Here is a 14831-nt window from a genome sequence, read left to right as displayed (position 1 = left end):
GTGTAGTAGATGTCAGGTCTCCCATGTAAGGTTTCTCTAGTAACGGGAGCTTCATCAGACTTCTCCACTTCTTCCACCTGCATGACTCAAAAATAGTGTAGCAGAAGGACTTCAAGTGGGCTTGGATTTTCATTAGTCATGGAAGGTGAGGATAATTCTAGGGTATAGGCAAGGAATTGGAATGACAGGTGGGTGGGAGTCAGACTTCGAAGAAGGAAATCCAAGTTTAGAAGATTCGTTTGGGACTTGCGGAGGGAGGTACTGGGATCCCACTGTGGCACTATCCCTGAGCATGAAGAAGTAAGAACATGTCTTTCTCCTTGTGTTCATTGTCTGCAGAATTTGGAGAATCCTTGGGTCTGAATTTTACAGATTTTATTTCACAGATCTGCTTTATAGATTAATTATAAGTCTCAGTATTTCTTAAAGCTCAGTTTACCTTCCATAAGGCCGGAAATACCTCCTTTGTCTTTTGTAAGGTGGGGATGAATATTCAAGTAGAACTTTAAACTTCTTAGTACGTTTAAGCAGTTACAGAGTACCTTGAATGAGTAGCGAATTCTGACCCAGGGCACGAGTGAGAATTTTGAGGTAGAAAGGGTGGATTCCAGGAGTCCTGGGCTGGTTTCTGAGCTCATCCTGATGAGAGACCTTTGGAGGTTTTTTGTTTCTGGCAGGTTTTTCTTGGTTTTCGAGCAGTCTTGTGCGTCTGGCTGTGATGCAAGTGGACAGGCAGTCTTGGCTATTACATGCAGTCTTTCTCTCATCAGGGATGGTGGTCTGAAGAGGGAGAAGGTGAAAGATACATTCAAAGAGGAGCAGCAGAAGCTGTACAGCAAGATGATTGTTGGGAACCATGAAGACAGGAGCCGGTCCTGAGCCTGCGCCTTGCGCTGGCTGGATCCATCATGCCTGAATCCTGAAACGGGAGACAGCTGGAGTCGTTGCTGCCGCAGCCCCCACTGCTGCATTCTTTCCAGACTTGGGGTCTTTGGGCTGCTGTGGATCCCAGGACTCCAGCTTCTTCAGAGCTGCCTGGATCCCTGGGCTTGCCGTCTGAAGTGAACGCTGCTGGGTGTTGCTGCCCAGGATAAGATGCCTTCTTGTTACTTTTACAATAGGTCCATTGGAGGAATGCCATTAAAGTCAACTCTCCACCTATGCGCACGCAGGGCTGAGTGGTTGAAGAATTGGCCGCATTCCTGTGCTGGGGAACAGTAGGACGTTAGTCCCTTACAGATGCCCACATGCCAGGGACTTGGCGGGGGGAAGGACTGCCTACTTGTGAGGAGAGGCACTGCGAGGCAGTGGGTTTGCCAGCCTCAGCATCGCCGCCCCACCTCCCACCAGCCTTGGAGTTTTGTGGGTTTGGTAAAAGAAAACTGTTGTCTGCAGGGGCTTTCAGCAAGACGAAGTTTTAAGTTCTTGTGCAGTCACCGGAGGGGGTGGGAAGAGGCAGGATGAACCAGTGACTGCTGTGTGATGGGAACCAACAGTCACTTTTCGCGTTCAGACTTCAGTGCTAACCCTGAACTCCCATGTGACTTGCTCTTTGTTAACACGTGCCTCAGTTTCTCCATATGTAACCTGGACCAGGAGGGGGAAGGGTGGCGAAACCTACCTCACAGGGCTGTTCTGGGGATTAAAGTGCTTCAGTGGCTGGAGGAGAGTAAAGCTCAGTGTTGTAAGGACGGGTCCCCGAGATGTGGCAGGATGAGGTCTGAGCTCCAAGCTGCTGCCCAGGGCTTGGAAGTTGTTTTGTGAGTAAATAAAATTGTCTTTGATGGTGAATGAATTGAGGGGTTTTTCCCTTCACTCTTTCTCCCCGAGTATAGCCCTAAGGAACGTGTTTCTTATCAAGAGTTACAGAACATAACGCTGGGGCTGGAGGGGCCCGGCTGGACTTTGGAATGAGGAATAGTACTGTTCAGGGTAAGGTAAACTACTCAGATCGAATATTTGTGTATCTCTCTGGTTAATTTAGAATTTCCCACAGACCCGAGATGTGGATTTCTACACAGCGGGTGCTGTGGGATTAGAGGTATATGTTGGGGATGCCATTTGTTGAGGTGGCAGGAGGAGGGGCAGCCAGTAAGGACAGTAGGAAGCCACGAGGAACTACAGGGGCAAGGTCGGGACGAAGGCTCTGGAAGGGTTAGTGAGGGCGGCAGGACGGGCAGTGGGTATTTGGTGCACTGGGGGCTTCCATACAGTCAGAGGGGGACTGCGGGCTTTGCGGCCGCCTGCACCCACCTGCAGTCACTGAAGGCAGATCCGAAGCTGAGCCACCCTTGCCACTTCTAGGGTCCACCAGTTTCAAATCCCTCAGAAGAGAGAATTGCCTCACCCCTTCCTTTTATCCATCTATTCGTACCCCTTCTCTCCCATCGCTCCGGCATGACGCAGTCACCATACCTTTCAGGAATTTGCACCAGCCATGGTAAGTGTCACCTCCCCAAGGCCGCCCTCAGTCCTGTGATTTGGGATGTGGTGGGAGTGTAGCCCTGCTTCGGAGGCTACCTGGTAGCACTTTGACCTGAACTCAGTGTGACTCACCCTAGCTGCCTTCCTGTCGCTTTGCCTCCCCAACTAGACTCCCATTTCCTCTACGCGCCCTATTGCGAACCAGTGGAAAATTCTTTCTCCTCTTGCATAAAAACACTTATGACTATAAGAACAACTTCTTATGGACTGTTCTGCAAAATATTCAAGAGTAAACAGTGGTTTTCAGCCTTTATAAGAAGTGATATTGAATTGTGTTTAAAAGCTATCTGGAATGATCTTTAAAAATCGGTCTTGAAAACCAAGTTCGCTTTTTAAATATCCCCCTTTTTTAAAGTTTTCTGCTGATTACTACATTTATTTTATGATTTACATCGTTTTTTAAATATTTTGTTTTGTTTTTCACATTCGTTTCAACAGTCCCATCTGTTGATGACGTATCAGAGTATTGCAGGAACCTGATTTAAAATCGCTGCTATGTAAAGAAATACTTCTGGAGACTAAGCAATGATTATTTTCTTACTAGATGAGGAGAAGGGATATAAATTATACCCCCCCCCCCAAAAAAAAAACCCTCAAAGATTTTAATTTAGTGCTCGTTGCATGCAGACTCATTGGATTGCTCCATTCTTTTACTTGGGGACCATGCAGGCCCCAGGTTGTCCAATATTTGTTTGGGATGTCTTGCGCGGTAAAACTTCAGGGCACTTAGGAATAGCAACAGAGAAGCATGTAAAGCAGGGGTTCTTAATCCCCAGGCCACGGACCATTATTGGTCCATTATTGGTCCATGGCCTGTTAGGAAATGGGCCGCATAGCAGGAGGTGAGCGGCTGGTGAGTGAGCGAAGCTTCATCTGTATCTGCAGCTGCTCTCCAGCACCAGCATCACTGCCTCAGCTCCACCTCAGATCATTAAGCATTAGATTCTCACAGGAGCACTGGTCCCAGGTGCCCAAAAGGTTGGGGACCGTTGATAAAGTACAAAAAACGTTCTTATGATCCCAGCAGTGATGAGGACAATCTTGGAGTAAAACCAAGTGGCGTTAATTTGTGGGCTGAACACTGGCTATCTTCTAATCTCACTTCCAAACCTGCTACTCCTTTGGTGTTTCGACTTTATTTCTCTGTGTCTGTTCTTTGATCCATAACCAAGAACTTGGGCTAGATGATCTCTAAGGTCCTTTCCACCTCTGCAGTTCCTGTAATTTTTAAACCCATTCATAGTTCAGACTTTGGCTTTAAGTTCTAAAGTCATCTGGGTTCTGAAGTAAGAGAAGTCAGTTTAAAGCCATTGGCTTCCTCCAAAACAATGGGGCTAGTGAAACGTCTCCACTAGCAGGTGTCCCATGTGTGGAGAGTCCCCCGTGTTTTAGGTGATCGTAGACCTGGTCGAATTTCATTGTAGATCTAGGAAAGACTTGTTTTTACTCAAACATTAGGTTTTTTTCCAGCCAGTTAGAGAAGGAACTTTGTAAAAAGGCTAGTAAAATTGCCCTGCCGGAGGAAGCCCAATAGAAGGCTGTTAGCCGGGCCAGCGCTCAGCAAGCTGAGCTTGATGGAGCAGTTTGAGAGGATGTACTTGCGACATAGTAGAACCAACTTTGGAACTGGATGTTTTTCTATGTCAGACCCCACTCCCTGTTGCTGACCTTCAGAGATTGAAAAAGACTTGATATGAGGTGATGGGAGAGCCCCACCAAGCCCTAACTAGGCCAGTGACAAGAGTCCTCAGGCACCGTCCTATTTCAGCCCTTCACAGCAGCACCCTACCAACAGTGGGCTCTAACTGTTATCCTTCAGAAGTCTTTTGGGACTATAAATTATGTCATTTCTTTCTGGGAATTAACCAAAAACTCAATGGTGTGTGGGATAGTGCTTCCCACCATCTCTAATGCATGAAAGAGTCCACTGTGTTGTAGGTCCCATCTGCCAGACTCAGTTTCTCCAGTCACACTCGCTGCGTGTGGCCTGGGACATGGGGCTGGAAGGGCAGCTGCATGCACACTGACTTGGGCAGGTTAAGAGGCGACCATCCAGCCATCCATCTTCCGTTGCACTAACACCCCCTCTACCCCCAGTCAATACGTCTCTCTCCGATGGGAAAGTTAATAAATTTTGCTCTAGATTAAAAGTATTGATCATTTCATTTGTAAACGATAAATAAAAAGGGGGAACTTTTCATTGCACCAGGGGTAGCGTCTGGTGTATTTTGCTGGTGAAATTGCGCTAGCTGTCGAGGGGGTGGGCTTCTCATATGCATTCTGGCTGGCCAGCTGCATTGATTTCCTATTAGTCTCCCAGCACCACCCAGTAACACATCATTTCAGTACCAGCTATTAATGGTCTTTTGATAAATAATCACTTGTAAGTCAATAAATTTTTATTAAACAGTGTGGCTCTTTGATTTATTAAAATCCGACCATGTTTGTCTGGGAGAAAAGGGATGCTGAATTGAAGTGGAGGTTTTCATACATCTTCCTGACGCTGAGCAGTCACCGCACACTCCAGAGAAAAACAATTGCATTTTAACAGAAACAAAACAGCCGAGTCTGGAACTTGGACCCAGGGAAACTTTATCTCCGTCAGTCTGAGGCTTACTCTACAGGGAGCAGCAGCAGGCTTGAGGGCGCCGTGTGGAGAACTTTGTTTGCTTCTGAGTGGTGAGGTCCCCGGGCCAGGCCCCCTTCAGGTGCCTTCTGGGCAGCACAGACCCTCGCTGCTTCCACAGACCAGTCCACCCACCAGCCCTGCTCTGGCTAACAGGTGCACCCTGGTGATGGCACCTTTGGCAAACAGACATTTGAGATCCATGAGACAAGTTGGACTGCAGGACCTTTTAGCTTCCTTCCTGACCAAACCACCATAATCACATCTTGTGGCAGGAAAGGCCGAGAGAGAGTCTCCGTTTTGTTACGTGAAAACTTGGCTGTATGGATTATTTTTAAAAATGAGCCAATAGCTAAAGATTGGAAATTTTTTTTTTTTGATTGTCACTGGCAAAATTTGCTGTAAAGGTTTTGACATCTTTTCATTGAGACTTCATGTGGCCCTGAATATGAATATAGAGTGGGCCAACCACTCTACCGAACCAGAACTCCCAACCCAGAAGGAAGTCTAAGAAAGGGGAAAAATCTGGCTAGTAAAGTGTTTTTATTAAAAACTAACACTAGTTGGAACTGCTCCTTGGCTCTGTTCTCATCCAGGCCACTGCTGCTGATTTCTGATCATATTTAGTGTGACAGGTGTTAACAGGAGAAGGGCTTTTGAAGTGGGGATTGCTAGTAAGTTCAGCTGAGAGCTTGATGTTTTCAGACATTTCATGTTATTCAACGTTTAAAACATTTTTAAATGTTTTTAAATTTTAATGTTTTAAGCCTGCTGCAAGTTTTCTGTTGCTTGGAGTTCCTTTTCTGTCCTAGTCTTAGGGATAAAGGCTGCTGCATCAGGGGACCTTGAAGGGGAACAGGAACCTGGAGAACAGGAAACAAACTTGTGACTGTCCTGCCCAGCAGGTGAGTATATTAACACACGGGTTTTATGGAGAGTGGCCCATTCTGTCCTTTGTGTAGGGGGTTGGTCAAGGATCAGCTTCTCTTCGGTGGAGCTCTGAGGCCTGCGCCTAAGGCTTGAGCCCCACCCCCACCCCAGGGTGGTACAGTGGTGTGCCCAGGCAGGGTTGGCACGGGACAGCATGCTCAGCTTCCTAGAACATGAGTCACATTAAGTATATCTGCACCTTACACATGCAAAATTCAAGTCCACTGTCAAGGTTAAACGGGAGACTTTTGTTTCACTTGAGGCCTTACCTCTGGTCTATTAAATCTCCCTTACTGCACTTGCCCTGCTTGTGTTCATTCCACCCCATTGTTAGAACTTTGGCAGGGGAAGTTGGAATCAGCTTAGAGTTTCTAGTACTCCCTGACGTGATTTTGAGTCAAGTGCATTCAACTAAGGAAAAGGAGTGACTCTTGCTGTAGTTTCCATGATAGCTGCTGCGGGGAGGAGAGGTGGAGGTGGAGTAGGGTTGGCAAAAAGGAGTTACAAGCAGCATTTGGACCATCATTCAGCAGGTACCTGCACCACCTGTAGGTATAGTCAGGCAGCAAGAGGTCAGGAAAGGTGGAGGTTGGAAGGCTCCGTCTCCCTTGAGAATAAGGATGGAGACCTGAAGCTTTCAGAACAGAGGGTCTGTTAATTCTTGAGAGCTATGACAGTGTTTCCCTCTGGCTCCCCAAATGCATTTTCACCCCTCCCCGTATTGCAGACTCAGTTCTGAATGGCTGGAAACGAGGTCAGGAGAAGGTTAGCTGCTGCCTTCCCATCTGATCCCATCCAGAGTTCTAGGCCAAGATGTTCTTCGGCTCCCCTTGCTCCCTCCTGCCCTGTTTTCAGGGTCTGAACAGACCCCCGCCTCCCGAGCGGAGGAGCAGATCTGCAGGAATGGCCTGGGGAAGTGCCTAGCATCTTGGGGCCCCTGGTTCCTGCTGCTGTGACTGTGGGCGCGGGGAAGGGCTTTAGGGGGTTCCTTGGGTCCTGCTGCTGCGGCGGTGGGCTTGGGGAAGGGCTGCTTGCACTCAGATTGATCCACCAGCTGTGATTTGTCATTTCTCTGAGGCAGGCGCTGTTTTCTCTTGCTTCAGGAGGCCCCTTCGACACCTGCTTTATTTTTCTTCCTGCACTGACGTGACGGGAGACAGGTGTTAAACTACTTAATCACTTTAAAATTGTTTTAATTTTCTGTTTTATATTGATCTCTCCAGCACCAATTAATCAGCTCACTGGACCAGGCAGTTAGTACATTAAAAATTGTCAGGGAGGCCGTGCATCTTGCAAAATGTCTAAAAAATATTCGGCTGGCAAATTTCGCTTTTCTTTGGCATGCAACAGTCCTTGGCCTACAGAACTCCCACTTGAAAAGGGCCTCTTCATCTGGGCCTTGTGTCCAGGCACATTCAGGGGACAGGAGGAACTCTGGCTGGAGGGGCTTCCTGTGGGGAAAAATGGAAGCAGGTACCACTGGTCTGCCACCTTTCCTTCCACCTTTGTTCTTTGCTTCCCGCACAGAGTTGGATCTCCTTTCCCCAATAGCCTTGGGGATTTTCGAGGAAGGGTATGCTTTCTCTGGCGCATGTGTCCTATGCCCACAAAGGCAGGACCTCCTGGTCCATAACTGCCCTGGAGTCCAGGCACCCAGCCTGCAGCCAGATTTCCTGCCCTGGATGTTGGCAGTTTTGACTTATACTGCTGATGATGTAGAGCCACCTCCCTGGGGCAGGAGCCCCGTCTACCTGGTAACACTGGTGGCAGGTGACTGTGTGTCACACGTTCTCATCCCTGGCAACGCAGTGATGAGCCTGAAGCTCTTCCATGGAAGAAGGCTCTGGAACACCCCATCCCCGCCATCACCGGTCCTGTGCTGCCTTTGTCACTCCTCTTGAAAATTATCAACTGCTTGGCTATACTTTCTGAATTAAATTAAACATGGACAGACTAACCAGGGGCTTCCATAGCATTTCTTGGGAGTAGAAATTTGTTTTCCAGTTTTCCTATTTTGCCTAATTTTCTATCAATTTCTGAAAGCAAGTCACTCATTTTTGTTGTTGTTGTTGTTTCAGTTGGAAATTAAATATCAGGCAGCCTGTCTGCCCGGTCCGAGTTGCCTGTCCCTTTCCGGTGGATACCACCCTCCCAAAGCATCTCTCACCCACCTTGCCCTTCTCCCTGTGCTTCCAGCTGGTGACAAGACTGAGGGGAAGCTCCTTTTGTCCCCTCCCCCCATGCCTCACGTTCACACAGGTGCCTTACCCCCCGCCCCCAGAGACCTCAGGCATATGCCCTTTAGAATCAGGGCCACATCCCCCAACCAGAGAAGGGCCAGCACTGCTGGGAAGCCTGGGCAGGCAGGTTGGCCCCTGCACACAGGCTGGACTCACCTTCCGCAGCACCCAGCCCCACCCGCCCTGTATTAATTGGTATATGATTGGGCTAGGACATATAATCTAGTATTGATTTTCTCTCTGGACGCCACAGCTTTATTTGCTCACATCTGCCTTGTATTTAATTGGTGCTTTGCTCTGGAAACAAGAGATCTTATCGGCCTGTTTGGTTTCTTTTCCTGGGGCACACAGGCACGCACACACCCTCACACTCTCTAGTTAGCTGACCCAGCCCTGCCTCTCCCTGACCCTCCCAAGCATTCCTGGGGGGCTGGGGGAGTGGAGAACGACCCAGAAGGGCTTTCTCAGAGACTTCCTGTCTTTACACTTGACCACAAGTGCTGTGGCTGATCCTTCCTGGTGTGGAAGTGTGTATGCGATGATTATTGGGGGAAACGCTAGCTTTGGAGTCAGACTGGGTTCAAATCCACCTCCTCCCTGTGTATGGCCTTGAGGCTAACCTATTGAATTTTTCTGCATTGCAGTGTCTTCTTTATCTGAGAAAAAAAAGCAGAATACCTGCTTTGTAGGATTTTTAGAGAATATTTTCAGTCACCACACACAGCACCTGGCAATTAGTGGGTGCTCCATAAACAGCAGTTCCTTGGTCAGTAATGTTGTCCCCTTCGGCCTGTGCAGCGCCATGCACTGCCTGCCAGGTGCGAGAGCGCCACGTGCACCAGAAAGAAAATGGAGTCTCCTGTGGCCACTAAGGTGGGGGAACATGTCTCTCTAGGGCTCACAGTCCAAAGAGAATCTCTGACCCCAAGGCACTGCTGTCACCACTCACCTTGTGTGAGGCGGGGGGGTTGGGGATTGGGAGGGGGTGTCCTGTACTCCTCCTGTACCAGGAAACTCCCTCTTAGCAGGGCCTCTCCTGTCACCGGGCATCTCATCCCAGCACACTCCCCCTTGTCACCTGTGTTGGGGAGTTTTGTTTTTCTCTGATTATGGCTCCGCATTTGGGCTGGTCCGCCCTGGGCTTTCTGTAGCAAAGAGATGTAAAGGCCAGAGGTAAACACTAATTTCCTATTGACACAACATTAATTCTCTTGCTCGGACAGGTGAATGTGCTCTCACTCACTTTACCAAGATTAATGATATTTGTTTGCCTGCAAAGAGAGCTCTAATGAGGGGCTTTTGACTGCATGCCCTCCGGATTGGCGGTGAGGAAAGAGGCTGGCAAAGGGCTCTCCGTGAGGGAAGACCAGCTTCCTCCACCACTGCCAGCATCATTGTCCCTGTTCAGGTGCAGGTGCCTTCCCCCTGGAAGAAAGAGGATGAAAGAAATATTGGTAAAAAGAATGTGAGCTAGTCACGTCCTGTCCCAGGGGGTTATTACTGACAAGGAGACCTTTTCAGCAGACCTGCATACGGGGATCTGGAAGTCAGCCTGCCCCTCCCCCTGCCTGTCACCTGAAGCTCTCTTCCTACCTGTGCGATCAAGGTCCTCACCCATTTGCACCCAAAGCTGTTGCCGAAGAGAGGGTCAGTCTTTGGTTCATTGCTCTGAAGAGCGACAAATGGTTTTGGAGGGGACAGGCCTGGGCTTCTGAGGTGTGGCGCTGGCAGAGGAGCATCAGGACAGCTGAGGACGCCCCGGGACCTTAGAGTAGGAGACTCCTGGGTCTGTAAGTGATGTAACAAGGTTATCTGCACATCTACTATTTTTGTGAATCCATAGGTTTAGCACAGTTTAAATAGAGCAAGAAGGAGCCAGCCCTGCCACAGACTCTCCTCAGAGCAGCCCAGCCCTTGATAAAGGAGGAGCAGAGGGTGGACTGGCTCCAGTCCAAGGCTCTTCCAAATTCGTGGACTGTCGGAGTCCCTTGAGGCTTTCCTCACCCCTGGGCAGACAGGCCAGGCCATCTTCCAGAAGGCAGCCTGAGTCGGCAGTCTCGCCAAGGACCTGCAGAGTCACTCCCCACAAAGGCAAGGCACTGTTCTCATTAGGAATTTGACCAAGACTCAGAACTAATAAACATTGGGGATGAAAGAAATCATTTAATCCAAGTCCTTTCTGTCACTAAGGATGGTCCACTGTAACCTGGCCATCTGAGCTGAGAGCAGAGAGCTGGGGAGTAAAGAGGGAGAATAGGTAGCACCCAGCTCTCAGGTTATGATTGCAAGGGAAGCAACGCTAGGAAATTCTAACCCAGGGCAGTCCCCTTCCTCCAGATGGTCCCCATGTTGCAGGCTCCCTGGCAGGGCCAGCCTATAAGCAAAGGGCAGGGTTACAAAGAATTTATTTTACTTTATCAGTGTTCTTTCTGTTATAAATTATAGAAACCAGACTCAAGACAAAAGAGTATTATTGTCTCAGGCCTGCCTGACGATTCGGGCCAGTTCACTCCTGCTCTCCCTCCAGCTCTCAGATCTGCTTTTCACCTGGTTGGATCCCTTTTCAGGTGGTGTCTCTCACAGAGGCAAGATGCTACGTTTGGCTACAGCAGCCAAAAAGAGCTCCAGATAGAGAGGTAAGACAGGCACTTTTGCGAACAACCTGGGTCCTCTGTTCATTGGCTGTAATTAAGCCTCGTCCCATCCCTGGATCCATGTATTAACATGACCAGAGAGGTGGCAGTCACTGAGAGACTTAAGACTGTGTCAGTCATCTACATCTAGAGATAAGAGTGGGGTCAGCCCGACCACACTAGATCAAACATGGCAAAAGGGTTGTTTATGCTTAGAGAAATCAGGTTGGCATTACCAAAAGAAAGCAAGGATCAGTGCCAGGCAAGCCCAAACCACAAGTAGCGTACTGCACCCTTTTCCTGCTCTCAGAATAGAAGATGCCGTTCACTGAGCAATACCCTGTACTTTATAGTTATCCTGCAGCTTGGCCACAGACCCCTCTGCCCTGGCTGTTTCTACATCAGCATATCCCGGCGAAGCAGTGCTAGAGCTGCAAGCCCAATGTTGCTCTCTTTTCCAGAACGTGGCAGCAGTGATTTAGCAAATTTGTTAGAGCAGGGTCTCTCCCAAGAGTCCTTGATTATGTTTGACATTCCCACAAGAATCACAGTCACAGGGCTGATGCAAGTGGCAGCGAGAAACCTCAAGGGTCCTGCCCACCACTCCCTCTTTCGCTGGGAAGAAGATCCAGACCTTTTGCAGCTTTGCTTCCACCCCTGCTGCCTTCCCTGACATTTCGAATCTTTGTTGCCCAGGGAAGAAGGAAAAGCTACAGAACTCAGCCCAAGTCTTTATGAACAACTCTTGAGCAGGCGGGGAGAGCCAAAAGGTGCAGATTTAAATTGAGTTGTGCTTCTAAAATCAATATTTGCCAAATTCATCCACTCCCTGTGCTCTGGGGCACAAGTTAACCAGGCGCATCCCAGGGCCACACCTTGTCCCACTGAGTCGAATCATCATCCGGGAAGAGCCCTGGGGGTCTATATGTCTGACAAGTCCTGTCATCAGGCAAGCTTGGGAAACTTCCTACATGACCATCTCTGGCTGTGGTGTGTCTTCTCCACCCAGGGATACTGGCAGTTGATTACAAAGCAGCAGAAACCACACCAAGAAAAATGACGCTTGCTGTAATCACACACTACAACACATTTGATCAGTGTGTCTTTGATTAGAGGACTTAACCTGGTTCTCTTGTGCTCTCTGTAGCTTTCAGGTCTTCATAGACCCGGGGAGTAGACACAGCCCTTGGAAGACAAGGCGTTTTGACCTTGGATAGGTGTCCTCGGCACTCGGAGCTTCAGTTTCCTCATGGGCAAATTGGAGATAAAACATGATGGCCACTCTATCTGAGAAACAAATGGAATAATGTACATGGAAGTGGATAGAATGCCATAGTGAGGGGTCCCCAATCCCCGGGGCTACAGACCGGTACTGGTCCATGGCCTGTCGGGAACTGGGCATGGGGTGAGCGGCGGGTGAGTGAACAAAGCTTCATCTGTATTTGCAGCCGCCCCCCAGCACTAGCATCACCGCCTCAGCTCCATCTCAGATCATTGGGCATTGGACTCTCATAGGAGCACCAGTTCCTGGTACCAAAAAGGTTGGGGACCACTGCCATAGTGAGCATAGTATTACTGTTTCAAATAGGGATTTGGTTACTATTTTTCATTCAAACTCTATCAATTCCAAATTTTAGGTTGTACTGACACAATGATTGGTCCTGAGGAAAGTTGCCTTTATTCTAGTGCTCCTTCTTATATGTTAAAAGATTATAGTACTTTTGATGAGATATGGTGTTTTGGGGATCAACTGTGAATCGCATTTCCATTAATGTACATTGTCATTCATTAAATTCTCTCTTATTCTTAACCACAGCCTCCCGTGTGTCCTCTGTTCCCTGTGAAGACATTCCTCATAGCACTAAGAGCACTGCTTTCCCTTTCTTTCTTGTCACACACTCTCCTTCTAGACTGTGAGCATCAGGAGGCCGGGGAGCTTGTCTCGAGTTTGTGTGCCCAGCAGCAAGCACAGTGCCAGGCATAAAGCAGGCCTCCCATGATGATCGCATGGATTTTAATCTATAACACATATAATCCTAATTTTCTTTTTAAACAGTTCACAGCCCAGTCTTACTTCAAGTGGGCCTTTTCTCTTCCCCCTTTTATAGTGATTAAGAGTGGAAGCTACAGCGTCAGTCTGACTGGGTTAAGCTGTGTGACCTAGGGCAAGTTATTTAACTTCTCTGTGTCCCAATGTCCTTGGCTATAACATGGGTACAATAATAATAGTACTTATTTCATGTGGTTTTTTTTAAAAAAATAAAATGAGTTAAGTAAAGTCCCGAAAATAGTGCACGGCACCGCGCATGTTTAATAAACATTAGTGGGGAGTAACGGCAGGGGTGGTGCTAGACACAGGCGTGGTGAGAGGAGAGAGCACGGACTGTGAACTTGACTCTGTGAGGCTGAGGTTCATCAGTTCATCCTCTGCCTTTGCTTCTTAGCCTAGAAAATGGGGCAACTACATCGTACATAACTGTCAGAAAACAAGTGGATGTGAGTCAAGTACTTAGGAGTCCCTTTCCCAGAAGGTGCTGGAGTCCCCCCTGCACCATGGTCTCTTGCCTTATAGGGAACAAACAAATGCCTCTTAGACATCCTGGCCTGAGGCCAGCTAGATCCTGTTGGAGTTCTAGGCCCTAGGGACAAGGTGACCGCAGGGAAATCCTTAGCCTTGTCCCCATGACCTCTGCCTCTTGAATGATAGAAATCCTTTCCTCTGCAGGTTTGTGTGAGATTCCTCTATAAACTCCCAGTCCAACCTCTGAACCAGGCTGAAATGACATGATCCAACAATCAGAACATCAGATTTTTATTTGATACCATTTCGTTTATTCGTGCATCATCAGGGAGTGAATTGCTCTAAGCAAAATAATTTCCCAATGAAAATCCTTCTAAAGTAGTATACTCCTCTGGCCATCTAATGCCAAAGATAAAGGACACAGCTTAATCTTTCTGATGGCTCTGGGACATCGTTATGAACATGAACCACAGTGCTGTCCTCGAAGACCTCTGACCTAAGCCATGTTTTCAATCCTGCTACCAACAGCCCGCAGAAGCCTATACTCCTGGAATTCCTCTTTCTCTCGTTGGCTGCCGCTTGCAGTTGCCTCCCTGTACCTTGGTTCCGGGCCTCTCTGAATCTAGTCTTGCACTTGAGGCATCTCTGGCCTTGCCTGGGAGAGCAGTGTGAGTGCCCTGTGGCAGCTACTTTCTTGTCTTCAGAGATTTTTGTTGTTGTTCACAATCTGGTTCCAACGGTGTTTTACATGGTCACAGATGCTAGGAACTTACACGCCTCTAAAACTGCCTAGAAACTTTTTACCAATCGCCTCATTTGAGCCAGGCCCTGTGCTCTGAGAACAGGAATGTTATGCAGACACAGTCACACAGTCACAGCCACTCTCGATCTTCTCACATTGCGATGGGCATACGAACCGCGGGCTTTTTCTTAACATGCAGCTTCTGATTGGCAGGTCCGAGATGGGGCCCAAGAGCCTGCATCTCTAACAAGCTCCCAGGTGAGCCCACTGCTGCTGGTGCTGCTGGTCCAAGTATTAGAGTATAAAGGCTTTAGCAGGACGTACAGACCCAAGTGTTTTCAGGGGCCAGGTGGGAGACTTAACCATGTGGAGCCCAGAGAAGGGGTAGGGTCACTCACTGGATGAGGCTTGCCATGCCTAATGGCCAGCTAACGTTTCTATAAAAGCACTGTTCTGTCCCCAAAGAAACACATCTGGTATCTGAATTCAGCTCTCCACATCTGGTTTAGCTTTTCTGCCCAAGAGTCCAGAATCCCAGGCATTTTGCACGTAAACCAATCTGGTCACACACAGGTCCTTCTGTAACCTCCCAAATGGCAGTTTACCTGGGGGGTTGAATTCTTACAGGAGTAGTAGCTGGTCCTCTTGTTGAGAC

At 48.4% G+C, this 14831-nt stretch overlaps 1 protein-coding gene across 1 annotated transcript in view; it reads left to right on the top strand.

Moving 5' to 3' along the window:
* Positions 1–1795, top strand: part of GPAT4 (glycerol-3-phosphate acyltransferase 4) — a 33057-nt gene extending 31262 nt beyond the window's left edge. Inside the window, exon 13 of the mRNA XM_006916277.3 lies at positions 771–1795. Within this exon, the coding sequence (XP_006916339.1) occupies positions 771–879 (109 nt within the window). The 3' untranslated portion in view covers positions 880–1795. The remainder of the gene's footprint in view (positions 1–770) is intronic.
* Positions 1796–14831: the final 13036 nt, after the last annotated feature.

Source organism: Pteropus alecto, unplaced genomic scaffold (assembly GCF_000325575.1).
Source record: "Pteropus alecto unplaced genomic scaffold, ASM32557v1 scaffold24, whole genome shotgun sequence".
In the NCBI taxonomy this organism is placed as follows: Eukaryota; Metazoa; Chordata; class Mammalia; order Chiroptera; family Pteropodidae; genus Pteropus; species Pteropus alecto.
The sequence above is the reverse complement of the archived record's forward strand: the minus strand, read 5'-3'. Positions and strand labels throughout refer to the sequence as shown.